Source organism: Fulvia fulva, chromosome 10, assembly GCF_020509005.1.
Source record: "Fulvia fulva chromosome 10, complete sequence".
Taxonomy (NCBI): Eukaryota; Fungi; Ascomycota; class Dothideomycetes; order Mycosphaerellales; family Mycosphaerellaceae; genus Fulvia; species Fulvia fulva.
Genome location: NC_063021.1, coordinates 1962522 through 1978626, shown reverse-complemented (window position 1 = coordinate 1978626; position 16105 = coordinate 1962522). Strand labels below are relative to the sequence as shown.

General features: G+C 54.3%; 4 protein-coding genes across 4 annotated transcripts; 1 reads left to right on the top strand and 3 right to left on the bottom strand.

The window, feature by feature from the left end:
- Window positions 1-64: 64 nt before the first annotated feature.
- On the top strand, window positions 65-6668 carry CLAFUR5_12121 (Autophagy-related protein 2; the record flags this gene model as incomplete). The annotated part of the gene is made up of 2 exons (XM_047911269.1): window positions 65-6601; window positions 6651-6668. The coding sequence occupies 2 exons, from the start codon at window positions 65-67 to the stop codon at window positions 6666-6668; spliced, it is 6555 nt and encodes a 2184-aa protein (XP_047767531.1).
- A 191-nt stretch (window positions 6669-6859) lies between these two features.
- Window positions 6860-9019, bottom strand: CLAFUR5_12120 (Beta-hexosaminidase; the record flags this gene model as incomplete). The annotated part of the gene is made up of 1 exon (XM_047911268.1): window positions 6860-9019. One exon carries the CDS (start codon window positions 9017-9019, stop codon window positions 6860-6862), a length of 2160 nt encoding a protein of 719 aa, XP_047767530.1.
- Window positions 9020-9438: 419 nt separating this feature from the next.
- Window positions 9439-14304, bottom strand: CLAFUR5_12119 (Pentafunctional AROM polypeptide; the record flags this gene model as incomplete). The annotated part of the gene is made up of 1 exon (XM_047911267.1): window positions 9439-14304. One exon carries the CDS (start codon window positions 14302-14304, stop codon window positions 9439-9441), a length of 4866 nt encoding a protein of 1621 aa, XP_047767110.1.
- A 580-nt stretch (window positions 14305-14884) lies between these two features.
- CLAFUR5_12118 (40S ribosomal protein S0) lies at window positions 14885-15931 on the bottom strand (the record flags this gene model as incomplete). Its single annotated transcript, XM_047911266.1, has 2 exons — window positions 14885-15632; window positions 15759-15931. 2 exons carry the CDS (start codon window positions 15929-15931, stop codon window positions 14885-14887), a joined length of 921 nt encoding a protein of 306 aa, XP_047767598.1.
- Window positions 15932-16105: the final 174 nt, after the last annotated feature.

Sequence of the window (16105 nt, the reverse complement as noted above, 5' to 3'; positions counted from 1 at the left end):
ACTTGGCGATAGTCGTCTACCAACAGACTCCCTCGACGCGACACCCATTCCACCGTGGGCGAACATGTCGTCGTGGTGGCAGAAGAAGCTGCTCCGCTACGCCCTGCGATATGTACTGCAGCGGACGGGACTGCTCGAGGATCATGTCATAGACCTGGACCAGCTGGACATCACCGTCGGCAAGCAGAGCGTCATAGAGCTGAAGGATGTTGGACTCAACGTCAAGCAGATCAGCAAGAAGGCCCACCTCCCGCCCAGTCTGCGCTTGGAGGTTGCCCGAGTCTTGTCATTACGCCTGACCATTCCAGCAGATATCCACCAGTCGAGCGTCGTGGTCGAAGTTGATGGCATAGAAGTTGTGGCTCGCTTAGAAGAGGAGGACGTCGCGCATACACCGCCGCAGCGCACACAGAGAGCTCAGTCGCCAGCCACTACACGAACGCCACAGCACCGAAAGACGAATCGTCGGATACATTCTCCTCCACCCTACCACCCAGGCGCTCTGCGAGAATCAGACGACGACGTCCGTGCTCCTACGATACAGCATGTAGCGAAATCTTTCCTCATGGAAGAGCCGATGCAAGAGCGGCGACAGCTGGAAGCGCAGGTAGCAGCCGAGAGCCAGAACATCGAAGAGTCGTTCGTCAGTGAAAGCAGTGAGGGCGACACGGCAGGTACGGGCACGGGTGTTGGAGTACCTGGATTCCTGAGCGACTTGTTGCAAGGCATCATGGACAGGTTCAAGCTTGAGATCCGGAACGTGGAGGTGAAGGTCAAGACCGACTTGCGGACATATGAAGAGACAACCGTACCCATCACGATGAGACTGGCGATAGGCGGCGCCGAAGTCGATGATCTGGCTGCACCGACTGGCCATGTCGAGAAGAAAGCAAGTCTCAAAAGATCGATACAAATCCGTGGCATCTCAGTGGCTCTGCTATCGGACAAGACTGTGCTGTCGGAGACCTCGGGGCTCAGCAGTCGCGCCTCAAGACAATGGAGTGTACCGCCCTCTCGCGCAGCATTATCGCCAACATCAAGCGACCATGCCTTGAAGATGGCTGCTAGCCGACGGACATCCTCTGCCTCAGCCAGGAAACCCCTACTTTCCACTAGCATTTTGTGCGACCGTGCCTTTCGCCCTACCGTTGCATCTTCTTCACCAACTCCAGAGCCTTTAACTTCGGTGCACGAAAGTCTCCCGCAAAATTTGGATACCCAAGACTTTGCGCATGCGGATCCTGAAGTGCCCGATGAAGATACGCAGGCTGCGGTCTCAGCATCTGATATACGCGCCGGCGACGACAACGTCAGCTGGGGCTCGCGTAGAAGTCAAAGTAGTGCTCCGGCAGAGGACCTCTGGAAGTCCATGGTCAGCGACGATGACTTGCCCGATTCGTTCATCGTCGATGAACATCGAGTTTCAACGCCGAAGGTCAGCCCATCAAGGACCAACAGCCCTTTGGCTGGCAGACAGCGGCGGGCTGTCTCGCCCTACGACCGCAGCATTCATAGTCCGGCATCTTGGCCAAGACTCGAAGAAAGCCCGCAACGCCAACGAATTCGTCAAGGTCCAGGGTCCTGGCCCGCGCCTGACCAAAGCGTTCACAGCACATATGACCCGCTGGACCAGGTATTGACCGATTCAAGACGCGATGAGAACGTTACAGACAACAAGCGAGTGGCTCTGGAGCTGTCAGAGCATGATCGTGGAACAATCGAGCCTCCTCCTGAACCCCAAGAGGTGATCGGCGACGATATGCTAGAGTCCAGGTTTTACAGTCATGAGGAGGCGCAGAGCATGTACATGAGCGCCATGACGGGAAGCCCAGAAATGGCTATGCCTGGTGGGTGGGGCTCAGATGTGCAGAGTCAACGGTCGAGCTCACCAGAGGTCGACCGGAAGCTGTCACCAGTAGACTTGCCATCTCTTGACGAGAAGACCTCAAGGTCCCAGCACATCGCCTCTGGAAATGTGACACCACGAGCTGGTAGTCCCAATTCCCCGCGCAGACGTACGTTGGGCGCTGGAAAGCACTCTGTTCCCGAAATGGTTACAGAGCTGATATACGTGGATGAGATGACCATCGCAGTGCCAGTGCCAGGACTTGGTCAAACTTCAGTTATCGATCAACCTCAACAGCCGGCAATACCCGCGACGCGTCAAAACAGGAACTCACCTCAAGGTATGCCCGGCACTTTCTCTGCTTACTCGGAGATGAGCAGTTCGATGCGCCGTGGTGCCAGCTCGGTGTATGGTGAGGTCAACAGTGTGCTGTTCACGCCTCCTGAAGGGGTCACATCTACTGCGGAAAATACGTCTGTGGATGTTGCAGTCGGCGCAGTCACAGTCCGAGCGGATTTTGCAACGTGTAAGCTGATGCACTCTTTGTCAACCACAGCAAGCTTCGCCATCGCTACTGATGGTAGACAAGACTCTACGGCGTATGTGAAGGCAGAGCCGGCCACAAGTATGGCCCTGTCCTTCACGATACAGCTCAGCCACCTTTCGGTGTCGCTTCGAGAATCCGTGGATGCCGCCATTCCGAGGGATCACCTAGACACATCCACTGGCATTCTTGACGTCCGTTGTCGTGACATTGATGTTGCTTCCGCAGATGACACAAGCCTGCGCATTGGCGATCTCGCGGTTGAGCTGGGAGGCGCTGACCTACTTACTCTGAAACGCGAAGAGAGAGATGTTCAGGCTTCACATTCTACAGCGAGCAACGCTGCGGCCATCAGTCTTACGGTGCTACGGAATCGCATTGGCGTCAACGGGACACCAGTCACCGATGTGGCTCTTCAGACGACCCGCGCCCGCTTGACATTCGATCTTGAACAAGTTGACGCAGCGTTTGATTCGTTCGGAGGCCTAAGCGGTGTTCTGGAATTGGGTAGCTCCTTCCTATCAGAAAGTGGTCCTACTTCATCAGCAATTCCCAAGGCGCCAAAGGGCGTACGCTTTGCGGGTGATACAGAGCCCACCGGCTCCACTCCAGAAGTCAAGCTCAATGCCCGGATAGATGGCGCGACATTGCTCCTGCGTGCTCCATCCTGCTCAGTGGAGCTGCGAACGAGCAGCTTGAAAGCCATATATAGAGAACAGGGCGCTGTAGCAACGCTCGAGCACATCACGGTCAGTGGCCCATGTCTGGAAGGTGATGTCCAAAGTCCACTGGCACTGGATCTGGCTTCACTCAGAATAGAATACTTGCTCACGCCACAAGACAAGGATCTGGAGCGCCTATTGTCCTTGCTCACGCCCTCTAAGGACAAGTACGATACCGATGATGACATACTCATTGACACACTGCTACGGCAGCGTCGAAAGGGAAGTCTATTGCGCCTCGCGGTTGGGGACGTCAAGCTTAAGGTGGATGACTGGCAGAGCCTTCAGTCGCTGACAGCTCTTGGTGACGACCTCACAAAACTGTCTGCCGTCACGAAGTATCTACCGGAGGATGACAGGCCTGGACTGTTGATTCTGCTACGTGTCAAGGATGCAGAAGCTCAGCTGCCTGTCAACGACCGTTTTGGCAAGCTCCGCATTTGTCTCCAAGATCTACACCTGGCACAGGTTGGTCTACCAGCACTTCTCGCGTTCTCGCTCGGCACTGTCAAAGCCGAGCAAGTTGAAGGTGTACAGCTGCTTCATCCACTGATACAGCAAACCGCATCTGATAACCTACCAGTCATTATGGCTCGGATGTTGGGCGACGAGGCAGAGCCTACTGTCAAGATCAAGGTACTCAATCTTTGTTTCGAATATAGTGTACCTGTCATTCTCGACCTCACGGGGATGGACCAGGAAATGGATACAGAGGATCTGGTCGTTGCTGTGGCGCAATCAGTGGCAAACCTGGCGATGACAGACAAGCCTGCCACACTGGAGCGAAGTCCCGGTAGTGATGTGTCAAAGGTGGCTACCAAGAAGACCAATATCGATCTGCTTATACACGATTCTGCCATCGGTTTGACGCCGCAGAAGCTGTCCTCCAAAGCGCTTGTTGTCTTGTCTGATGCCCACATCTCCACCACTGTACCGCCGGAAGCAACAGTGGCTGTCAAATTAGATATGCGGAAGGCCTCTCTCCTCATCACGGATCGCCACCTCGAGGACCAGATCACGCCATCAGGCCCTGACCGTGTTTCAGCCAACTACACGAACACCACTGCGAAACTGAATGTCGTGCTGCAGCGACAAGGATTCGTGTCTGTGGGCTCATTGATGTCAGCAGAGATCAGCTTTTGCGCAACAGGAGATGGCGTCTCAGACGCGAAATCCGTTGAGGTCGATGTCAAGAACGAGCTGTTCTTACTCGAGACTTGCGCAGACTCCACGCAGACTCTCATCGCGACTCTTGGTGCTTTGACACCGCCAACGCCCCCCAACAAGGTCCCAAAGTACCTGACGGAGCCGATGCCAATCGAGGACCTCGTCAACTCCTTCACTGGCGAGGCTTTACCACAGCCAGAACCTGTACGTGCCGCTGAAACACTGTTCGACGTCGAGGAGGACCTTGCCGAGGATGATGGCTTGGATATGCCGTATAGCAACTCCAACTTGTACGATGAGCCTGATGATCTTCTTACACATTCAGCATTGACGGGAAGTCTATATGGACCGATCAGTGGCGTTTTTGGTGCGGACGACGTTGACGAGCGAGAAAGCACCATTGGTGAAGACTATCCTGAGACGGCTGAAAGTCTTCTAGAGGATGACCCGTTTGAGATGACCAACGAGGCAGATGTGCGCATGGGAGATGCGGCTCTCCTCAGAGATCTCGGACGACAGTGCAAGCCTGCACTCAGCAATGACGTGATCGATGTTGGCCTATATGAGATAGAAGATCTGGGCTACGATGCTCTGGGCTGTGGCCAACAAGCGCTTGGCTCTCAACACCGTTTCAACGCACCGCACGTGGGTAAGCGTGGCCGACGAACGCAAGCCCACGCCAACAAGATACCTTTCAGGCTACGCTTGCGCGACTTCCATGTTATATGGCATCTCTACGATGGCTATGACTGGCAGCGCACTCGTGACGGCATCGTGGAAGCAGTGGAGCAAGTGGAACTCAAGGCAGAGGAGCGCAAAGCCAGACGCCGACAATCACACAACGACCAAGAAGACGACGATTCGGTCATCGGCGACTTCCTCTTCAACTCTATCTACATTGGAGTGCCATCTGATCTTGATGCTCAAGATCTTAGGCGACAGATCAATCGTGGCATAGACGAGGATGTAAGCGAGACCGCCAGCATCCCAGTCTCGGGCATGTCGAGACCCACGACGTATTCTGCGTCTGGCGGACCATCTCGGCAGCGACAACGTAGACGACTCAAGCTTGGTCGTAGCAAGAACCACAAGATCTCGTTCGAGCTGAAAGGTGTCGCCGCTGATGTTTTAGTCTTCCCTCCCGGCAGTGGCGAGATTGTCAGCTCTGTCGACCTTCGCCTGAAAGCATTCGAGATCTTCGACAAGGTGCCGACTTCCACTTGGCGAAAGTTCTTGACACACATGACCAACGACCCACGAGCCAGAGAAATGGCGAAGCCTATGTTTCACATTCAGCTGGACACCGTGAAGACACTCGAAAGCCACTCCGCATCGGAGTTCATGCTGCACGTCACTGTGCTGCCTATCAGACTGCATGTCGATCAAGACGCACTTGACTTCATCACCAGGTTCTTCGAATTCAAAGACGAGTCCATGGCAAGTATTGAGCCTGAGGGCGAGAGACCTTTCATTCAACGAGTCGAGGTCGACACTGTTGACATGTGTCTCGACTACAAGCCCAAGAAAGTGGACTACGCAGGCATCAGATCTGGCAAGACTTCAGAGTTCATGAACTTCATCACCTTGGAAGCTGCAAACATCCGCCTGAAGCGCGCCATCCTGTACGGGCTGAACGGCTTCGAAGAGCTTCATCCTCAGCTGAATGGTCTCTGGATGCCAGACGTCACACGCAATCAGCTACCTGGCGTGCTGGCCGGTCTGGCGCCTGTCCGAAGTCTGGCAAATCTTGGCATGGGTGTTCGAGATGTGATCGCCATTCCAGTACGTGAGTATCAGAAAGATGGCCGTATCGTCAGGAGCATCCAGAAGGGCGCCTTCCAATTTGGCAAGACTACGGCATCGGAGCTCGCTCGACTAGGCGCAAAGGTTGCTCTCGGCACACAGACTATGCTTTCGAATGCCGAGGACTTGCTGTCGCCACCAACCGAGCGCTCCAGTCGACCCGGTACTGGTCGTCGTGTCTCTGGCGAACAAGCGTGGCATGATGTCGCATCTGACGACGAAGAGCCCGAACAGCGGGCGGTATCAGCTTATGCCAATCAGCCACTCGGACTGCTACAAGGTCTACGTTCGGCTCGGCGTCACCTCGAGCATGATCTGCTGACTGCGAAGGACGCACTTATTGCTGTACAGGGAGAGTTCCTTGAAAGTCGCGGACCGGGAGATGCTGCCGCCGCCGTGGTCAAGCATGCTCCAACTGTCATCCTCAGACCAGTGATCGGAGCCACTCGAGCTGTGGGCACGACTCTATTGGGTGTTGGCAACCAAATCGATCGTAATAACTTGCGACGAATTGACGATGTAAGTGAGTCTCGCCGGCCTATATATAACAGTACTGACAAACTCGCAGAAATACAAACGAAGATAAGGACGTGCTCCCCGAATGGATAGTGTACACTTGATGGCGTTACGCATAGCGAAGGTGTTCTGATGGGATTATGCTTTGGGGGACGGAGCATAGCGCAACTCGATACCCATAGGCACAATGCTTAACTTTACGCTTTCCTTTCATTTCAAAAAGTGACCTATCCAGTGAGCCTGTCGAAGTTATCTACACAACTAAGCATGATCCACCACCTTCACACTCTTCATCTCCCCCTCCCATCCTCCACCTCCGATCATGCTCAACGGCGCAACGACCGCCATCCTCGCCCATGCGAACCTCTCGCCGTTCACTCCCACCTTCGTCAAGAACTCCATCTCCTTGCCACCATCCACTGCGAGAAACGTCTTGTTCCCCCGTGCAATCAGACTGGCGTCTGTCCACTGCCCCACTGGCAGACTGTAATTCAGCGCGAATGCATTACCGGCTGCTATGAGCATCACTTGCGAAGATGTTCCGTTTCCGGAGTGAAGGGAGCTGTCAGGACCGGAGAAGAGGGGTCCCGGGTTCTTGGAGGCTTGTTTGAGGGAGAAAGATAGGGTATAGTCGTTGCCTTTGGAGGTAAGAGGTGTGAGGAGCGAGCAGTCCTTGGAGAGGTGAAGAGTTGAGTCTTGGGTATTGCAGTTAGTGGTGGCGTGGTAATTGTTGCCTGACAAGTCCTTCACGTTCGATTTCGAAGAGTCGCTGTATGTGGCTGGCTGGGAGGCGAAGTTGTACTCCAAGATTGTGGAAGTTTTAGACTTGACGTTGCGGTCTAGATTCTGAACTGGTGCGGTGGACTGGAGGGTTGGGTAGATGCGGTCGTAGTCTGATTCAAGGAGCGAGCCGCCCCATTGCTTATCAGCTAGGGCAGGGAGGTAGTAACGCCAAGGGTAGTAGCCTTCCAGATAAGTCGACGTATTTGGACCGTAGTCGTTCCACTGCGCTGCAATGTGTCCGATAACGTATGGGCTGTCCTTTGGCGGGTTGTTGGTAGCATTAGTCTGATCGAAGATGTTCGGCGAGAAAGCAGAGCCATCTGGATTGCCGTGGAAGATCCTCGTCTTGTTGAGCTGGGCCGGGTATGACGTGCTATACTTCTGGACGATGTAGAAGGAGTCGTCCGAGTTGACGACACTGTAGTTCTTCTTGATGTAGTCGAAGTAAGGGTTGTCTTCGAAGAACTCCCAGTGCTGAATGCTCACATCTCGGGGGATGGTAGAGGTATAATTATCCATAGGCGGGAATGTTCCCCAAATTCGAACGTCTTTATCCGATTCATTGCGAATGTAGGAGTTGAGCTCGATCACGAGATGGTTATACTCTTCCACCAACGCAGTCTTCGAGAGAGACGCATCAACGTACTCGTCCGCGCCAATATGGACAACTTTCGAGTGGAACCATGGTAGGAAAGTCTTCCAAATGGTCTTCATAGTCGGCAACGTATCCGGATAACTGATGTTCAACAGACTCGCATCATCACTGATCCCCAGCTCCGGTTTCCACTGCGTGATCACCAATGCATGGCCGGGAGCCTCGATCTCCGGGATGACAGTGACGCCTCGCGAGGCACAGCTAGACTGGATGTGATCGAAATCCTCACGTGTGTACGATTCATTCTGGCGTTTATTCAAACCTGCCACAGCAGAGTCATTGGACCAGAGACGAAAGGCGGCGTAAAGTGTTTCCGTGCGCTCGTGGGAGTATATGTCGACGTTGTTGTAAAGGTTGTCGCTCAGGTGCAGATGGAACACGTTCTGCTTCCAGTAGGATATCCAGTTACACATTTCAACCAGGAAGTCGGGTGGATAGTAATGGCGGCCTGCGTCGAGGAAGATGCCTCGCGTGCCCCAGCCTGGGGTATCGACACCATGGCCTATCGAAATTGACCCATTATTCAGAGCCGCTTGCTGAAGAAGCGTGCGTGTTCCCCACCAAGCGCCAAGGGGACTTGCTCCATTGATCGTGACTCCGTCATCTCTCACGTCGATGGTGTATGCTTCAGATGTCCAGCGTCCAGCAACGTCTCTGAACTCGCTACTGTTACTGATAGTGATGAAGATGCTGTGAGTGGCAGCCTCGTCGCATGACTCTACTGCAGGCTTCTCACAGTGTAGAGTATCTTTCCAGTCTGAGGCGAAAGTATTCGCAAACTCGAGCAGAGTAGGTGGTATCAGAGTTTGGCCATGCTGGTCTGTGGCGTTGGCATGTTTGCTGTCGACCAGGATACTGCGGACTCCATTTAAATTATATGTTCCTTTAGAGGCATTGAATGGCACTGTAGGGATGCCAATGAGGTCGGCGATTGCTGTCGAACTCAACGTAAGAGATGTCAGAAATGTCCTAAGAAGTGCCATCTTGGCCGTGGTAAGCTTAGAGCTCGGAGTTCATGGTGAACGGCACAGAGGCGGTATACATGTAGTTGACATCTCGTAACGCGGCCCTACGTCAATGCTACTGCTACCGTGGAGTCGTAATGATATACAACAGACAAGCATTGTACCTGCATTTAGCGGATGTAGTGGCGTAACGTTGGAGAGGGGGAAAAGCAGATATATAAGCTCAAAGTTTGGCCTTTAGCCGGAACTCGGCTAGAGATAGGCCATGCCCATTGACATGGTGCTGGCGTGGCTGGAGTCGTGAACGGGTGCAAGGGATCTTAAGGAAGTTGAAGATAGTGTGACATGAATACGAACGTCTCGTTACTGTACAACCGTGTCAGTGTCGACCCGTTAGTCCCTTCGCGAATCCTCTCCTACACAGACCAAAGTCAGCTTTACGCTTTGCTCGTCTTGCCCATCACAGCATCTCTGGCAACATTGAAGATAGGCGTAATGCCCGTCCATAGTCGGAACTGATGCACACCCTGACCAACAAGAGCCTCAAGGCCAGCGACACTCCTCCACCCACCCTGACTTGCAATCTCCATCAAGGGAGTTACCGCAGGTTTGTATGCCATCTCGAGCAGTATCTTGTCCGTATTGGCACCGCTGACGCCAGCTACATTTGAAGCTGTCGAGCCAATCTCGAAGATTGCTATCAAGATCTCCTTCATGGCTGGATCTGGTTCGATGTCGCCAGGAATCGTGCCAATGGCGACGACTGGCTGTTTGTCTGTTGGGATCGTGCGCACTTCGTCCGCACTTCCAAGCAGGTGAACATTATACTCCGTGGAGAAGTTGCCTGCCAGCGCTGCGAGCTTTTCCTTGTTGCGGCCCACGAGGTAGATTGGACTGTGGCCCATTTCCTTCAGTGCGTAGATAGCTGCTCTAGCAGTGCCACCACCACCGACGACCATGGCAGCAGCATGTTTCTGACCGGGTGCACTGTGAGCACCTGCGTTGCGAAGTGCTAGGACCATACCTTGCCAATCGGTGTTGTGGCCGACCAGCGTAGCTTTCCCACTGTCGTTTTCCACCTGCACGACGGTGTTCACAGCGCCAATGGTCTTCGCTGCCGGGTCAATCTCATCAAGCAAAGACATGATGTCCAGCTTCAAGGGGATGGTCACGCTTGCACCACCAAAGTCAGGACTTCTGAGAATCTTCTGAACTTCGCCATCAACTTGATCAGTCTCGTGTAGTCCGTAGGCATGTGGCAATCCAGTGATGTCGAAAAGCGTGTTGTGCAAGGCAGGACTGCGACTATGCTGCACGGGCTTACCAAAGATGCAGAACTTCTTGGGCTCGATGTATGCCACCAGACCAAGAACCTTCCGAATCTCAGCAGCTGAAAGCTGGCCCGGTGCCGCCTTTGAAGGCAAAGCAGGATGCGACACAGGAGTCATGAAACCATTATTGACCCGGCTCATCTTGCCAATCTCGCCCATGTTCATAGCGATGAATGGTGTGTGCGCATATTCTCTTGCAGCCCACTTCTTGAAGGTCTTCAGGTCGTCGTTGTCATCGTCCGTCTTCGCAACGCCAACAAGCTTGACAATGTCACCGTACTCCCTGGCAGCGTTGAATTGTGGCATCCAGTCTTTGGCGCCATCAGCCCAGGAGAGCGTTGCCTTGGGATCATGGTGCGAGGCGATGATGGTGCACATCTTTCGGTGATTTAAGACGTACTCCTTGACATCGGATGGGCTCGTAAGCTCAAGATCCACAAAGTCGAAGCCCATGCGCAGTGCGACAGCATACAGCGCAATGGCTCTTGTCGAATCATCATCTGGGAAGCGGCCGCCCTGAGATACAGATCTCAAGGTGAAAATGAGTGGCAGAGTTGAGCTTGCTCGGAGAAGTGAGACTTGCTCTGTGAGGAAGTCCGGCGTAGGCAGCCCATCTGGTGACTTCGCATCCACCAGTAGATCAGCTCTCAGCTCAATCGCATCAGATCCCATGGTGACCTCGGGCAGGATGGTTGTAACCTTCTCGATTTGCGGTGATGTAAGGGCAATGAAGAATGTGTGCTTCTTCTTCTGGATCTTCTGGAGCGCACCGCTCCTGCCAGTCATTGTGTTCAAGAATCGGGTGAAGTCGTCGAGAGGACTTGTCCACCCTGCGATCGCGGCTGACTCGTCGACTTTCTGGGAGTGGTAATGTAGGTTGCTGCATTCTTCGAACCACGGCTTGCGGCGGAGGTATACGCCCATCATGTCTTCCACGTAGGCAGGTCTGGTCTTGTCGATCTGCAAGAAGTCCATAACGGCCTTGATATCGCGGGTCACGTATAGGACCATACCTTCGTTCTGCCAGTCCCTAAGGATCTCGCGGCACTCCGGTGTCTCGACAATGCCGCCACCAGCTGCAAAGATGTGACCGTTCGGCTTCTCCTTGATCAGTCGCTTGAGCAGCTTCAGCTCCTTCTGTCTGAAGCCAGCCCAATCATTGTCCTTGAGCATCTCGGGTATTGTCATGCCCTCTTGTGCTTCGAGCTCAGTGTCCATGTCAGCCAGAGGCCAGCCAAGAATTCTCGATGCCCAGCCGCCGGTCGTCGTCTTTCCCGCGCCGCGCATGCCGATGATGAAGATGGACTTCTTGACCTCGCGATGCTGATATGTGCCGCTGACACCCTTGACTAGTAGTGGCCGCTTGACTCCGTTGGCACCATTCGTCAGCACGCCGTTGGTGTGCTTCTGCTCTTCTACACCTTCGAGCTCGACCCCGAAGATTTGGTGTAGCTGATCCCACCAACCTGGCCAGGTCTTGCCCACACACTCGCGTTCTTCCAACAAAGTGCCCTGTGGTGCGACTGTACCAAGCACGCTGAAGCTCATCGCAACACGATGATCATCGTAGGTGTGGATGGAGCCACTGGCAGGGGAAATGTCCATGCCGCGACCATCGACTTCGATACCGTCGTCAAGTTCTCTGCAGGTCACGCCGAACTTTGCAAGCTCGTCATACATAGCCTTGATACGATTGCACTCTTTTTGTCTCTGGTTCGCAATGCCGACGATCCTGGTAGTAGCACCGTTCTTACCAGGCTTCGCAACAGCAGCCAGGACAGATGCAGTCAAGAAAGCATCTGTCATTGGCTCCATGTCGACTTCTGGGATGGGCTGAAGCTCACCAATCGGTGGTCCCGTAACAGTCGTGCTTGTCTCTGTCTGCTCAACGGTACAGCCCATCGGGCGCAGAACGTCCACAGCGAAACGTGCGTCGCCCTGAAGCGAAGCTGAGCCAATGTTTGAAACAGTGCATGTGGTCCCAGTGATTGCGGCCACTGCAAGCGGGTAGGTAGCACTACTTGCGTCGCTCTCAACCTCGTATCCAGCTGGGTTCTGGTACTTTTGCTTCGGCACATGATAGACGTTCGGCTCGGTCTTACTTTTCTCAACGTGTACGCCGAAGGATGCCATCATCGCAATGGTCATGTCGATGTACAGCTGGCTGATCACTTTCCCACCTACTAGGCGCAAGGTCACCGGTGTCTTGGCGTACGGCGCGCTGATCAAGATCGAGGAGACGTATTGCGAGGAGACCTTTGCCGTGAGCTCGATATCGCCACCTTCAAAGCCACCAGCAGCAGCAATTTTCAGTGGCAGACTTTGGCTCCCGGGCTTGCCTAGGTACTCAATATCGACACCGTTGGCCTTGAGAGCGTCGACCAATGGACCTTGAGGTCGTTCTTGCATACGTGCATTGCCAGTCAGAACGGTATGCGAGACGTCTTTGGTGGCTTGTGCAATGCATACAGCAGTCGTCAGGAAGCGCGACGCTGTGCCAGCGTTACCGATGTAGATCTCATCTTGTGAAGCCTTGAGAGCACCGCCATTGCCGTTGAGAACAAGGATACGTCCTTCGTCTTCCCAGCTGTATGTGGCACCCCCGAGCTTAGCAATAGCAGTTAGCATGAACTGCGTATCGTCAGAGTGCAGCAAGTTGCTGATCCTGCATGTTCCTTCTCCAAGCGCGGCCATAAGCAGAATACGATTTGAGATACTCTTACTTCCAGGCGGCTTGCACGAGACATTGAGTGACTTGGGGACGCCCGGCTTGACCCTGACGGATGGACTGAGTACGATCCTGATGTCCTTGTCTTCGCAGGTCGTCGCGTGGGGCTCGTAGCATTGTCCAATGCAAGACAGCAGCGTGATCTTCTTCTTCGATCCGGCATTCTTCTTGTCCACTGCCATCTTCTTCAACAGCTCGTCCACGGGACACTGCTTCTTCGTCTGCTTTGTGATGAGCTTGTCGTGTAGCGTTGTTGGCAGTCCATAGCTAGCAATGCACTTCTGCAGACGCGCGACTGCGCCTGGTGGGAAGACTCCAAGGTATCGTGCCAGCTCAGCCTCCTTGACCATGCCTACTGCAACACATTCTCCGTGCAAGATCTCAGGCGTGAGAATAGCCTCGTAAGCGTGTCCGATGGAGTGTCCGAAATTCAAGATGTTTCTTAGACCACCTTCCTTCTCATCGGCGCTGACTACCTCAGCCTTGACTCTTGCGCTGCCCAAGACGATCCTCTTGAACACATCTTCAATGCCTTCGAATCTGCCCTTGCCAATTGGCTTCTCCAGGGCAGCCATAATGGCATCTGCATTGTCCTCTAACCGCTCAAACTCCTCAATATCCCAGATGGCAGCAGTCTTCACGACCTCTGCCATGCCATTGCACACCTGTCGCTTGTCCAATGTCTCCAGGAATGCAAGATCGATGTATATCCTCTCGGGCTGGTGGAAAGCCCCCACCAAGTTCTTGCCCAGTGGAACATCGATCGCAGTCTTGCCGCCAATACTGCTGTCCACCATTGCTAGCAGACTTGTCGGTACTTGCACGAACTTCACGCCGCGCATGTACGTCGCTGCCACGAAGCCGATCAGGTCACCCATGACTCCTCCACCCAATGCGAGGATGATTGTGTCCCTCGTGCATCCTTGCGACAGCAGGTAGTCCTCGATCTGTGCTTTGGTCTTGCGACTCTTCGACTCTTCGCCTGGTGCGACTTGGTCGTAGATGAGGAGACGTGCTTGTTTCCCTTGCGCCGCTAGCTCTTGCTCGAAGCTCTTCTTGAAAGCCGATACGTAAGGCAGTTTCGCTAGGTTCGAATCGCAAATGAGGACGTACGTCGAGCTCGGGATGTTCGTAAGGAGATCGTGGACGGCATAGTTGGGCCAGAGTTGGTAGTCGACAACGATGGTCTCCTTGCCTAGGATCCTGACTCTGGTGGCAGTCGAAGTGCCATTGGCGGTCGCCATCTCGTGTATGGTCTAGTAATTGTGTTGTTCGGATCGAAACGGGACGATTTCTAGCTGATCAGCAGTTCTGATGCGAGCTGCGTTGCCGACTCGGCGAGGACAAGCTGCAGAGAGTACAGGTTTGTTACGTCCCAAATGCGAAGCTGCTGCATACGAAGCTTACTGCATGGCCTTTTCAAGAGATGTCGGCTCGTTCAAGCAGCAACTCACATCTCGTCAGCCAAAAATCTGCAGGGATCCAAGCGCGGGCATGCAATGCCGATCAGGAACACCTCAGTGCAGTACCACATGGGACCGCACGTGCACTCTTACATTCACAACGATAACATGGAACATCGCGAATGAGATGGGACACGACAACACGCGGTCGGAAGATCTTGGAGAGAATGCTCGCATATCTACAGACCGCAGCGACCTTTCAGTCAACCACACGAACGCATCAGACAAGGCTTTCCCCTTACTGCCACTGACGACAGCAGATTTCTTTCCTTCATAAGTCCGATGCCATTCTCAGCCTGTTTCGGCAAGCATTGGAATTGGAGTGCGATGATGATTTTGATCTAGTAAATGCTCGGCGCATCTACCAGTTGGTCTCTGGTGCGGCCTGTGCGCCAGTCTCAGCAGCCCAGCCCTGGTTGCCGGTCTCGACTGGAGCGCTGCTAGCGGCCCAGTCTGCACCCTCAGCATCCCATGTCGAAGCAGCCTGTGCGCCTGCAGTGCCGCTGGCAGCGGCGAATGCGCTTGTGCCAGCGTTACCGACCTCCCACTCGTTGTTGAAGCCGCTCTCGACAGCGCCTGGGCCAACCTCGTCGGCACCTGGAACCTTGGCCTCATCCTGACCAGCCGAGTCCTTGTTCTCCTCAGCCTCTGGATCGCGGTAGAAGTACAAATCGGGCATGACGTCCCACTCGGTCTCACGGCTGGCGAGAGTGCCGCGGAGACGGAGGACCTCACGTGCCAACAACCACCAAACGAGACCGATCGAGTGACGACCCTTGTTGTTGGTTGGGATGGCGACGTCGACGTACTCGGTTGGAGAGTCGGTGTCGGTGAGGGCGACCACCGGGATGTTGACGTAGGAAGCCTCCTTGATGGCCTGGGCGTCGGTGCGTGGGTCGGTGACGATGATCAAGCGTGGCTCGCGGAAAGAGCGGGTGATGTAGTTGGTGAAGTTACCTGGGGTGAAACGACCAGCGATTGGAGTAGCACCGGTGTGGGCAGCGAACTTGAGGACGGCACGCTGACCGTATGGACGGGCGGAGATGACGGCAACGTCGGCTGGGTTGTCAATGGCGACGATGATGCGGGCGGCGAGGAGGATCTTCTCGCTGTAGCATGTGTTAGCGCGAACATGTCTTGATATATGCCCTCGAAGCCGCAGAGAATGCGCCGAGTTCGCCTTTCTGCGTAGTCGCGCGCATGCTGTGCGTAGAAGAGCTGTGAGCTTCACGTACTAGGTCTTGCCGATGTTGATAACATTGACACCGTCTGGGCGAGTCTTCCAGAGGTATGGCTCCATGTGCACCTGGAGGTTCTTGCTGCCGATGTGGCATTGGGCGGACAGCAGCAGCTCGATGTCCTGAGCGGTGGCGTTCATGGCCGGTGGCAAGTTCTTTGGGGCAGCCATCTTCGCGGTGTTTGGCGTCAAGGAGAGTTGCGAAGAGAGATATTCCTGTTGCTGTGCTGGTCGGCGAACTTTTCGACGTGAGGATTGATTGATTGAATTGATCTGCCAAGAGTGTGGCTCGCTTATTCATCCAATGAAAATCAGCCCAAGCTGCCGCGGCAGAAACGCGCTAGT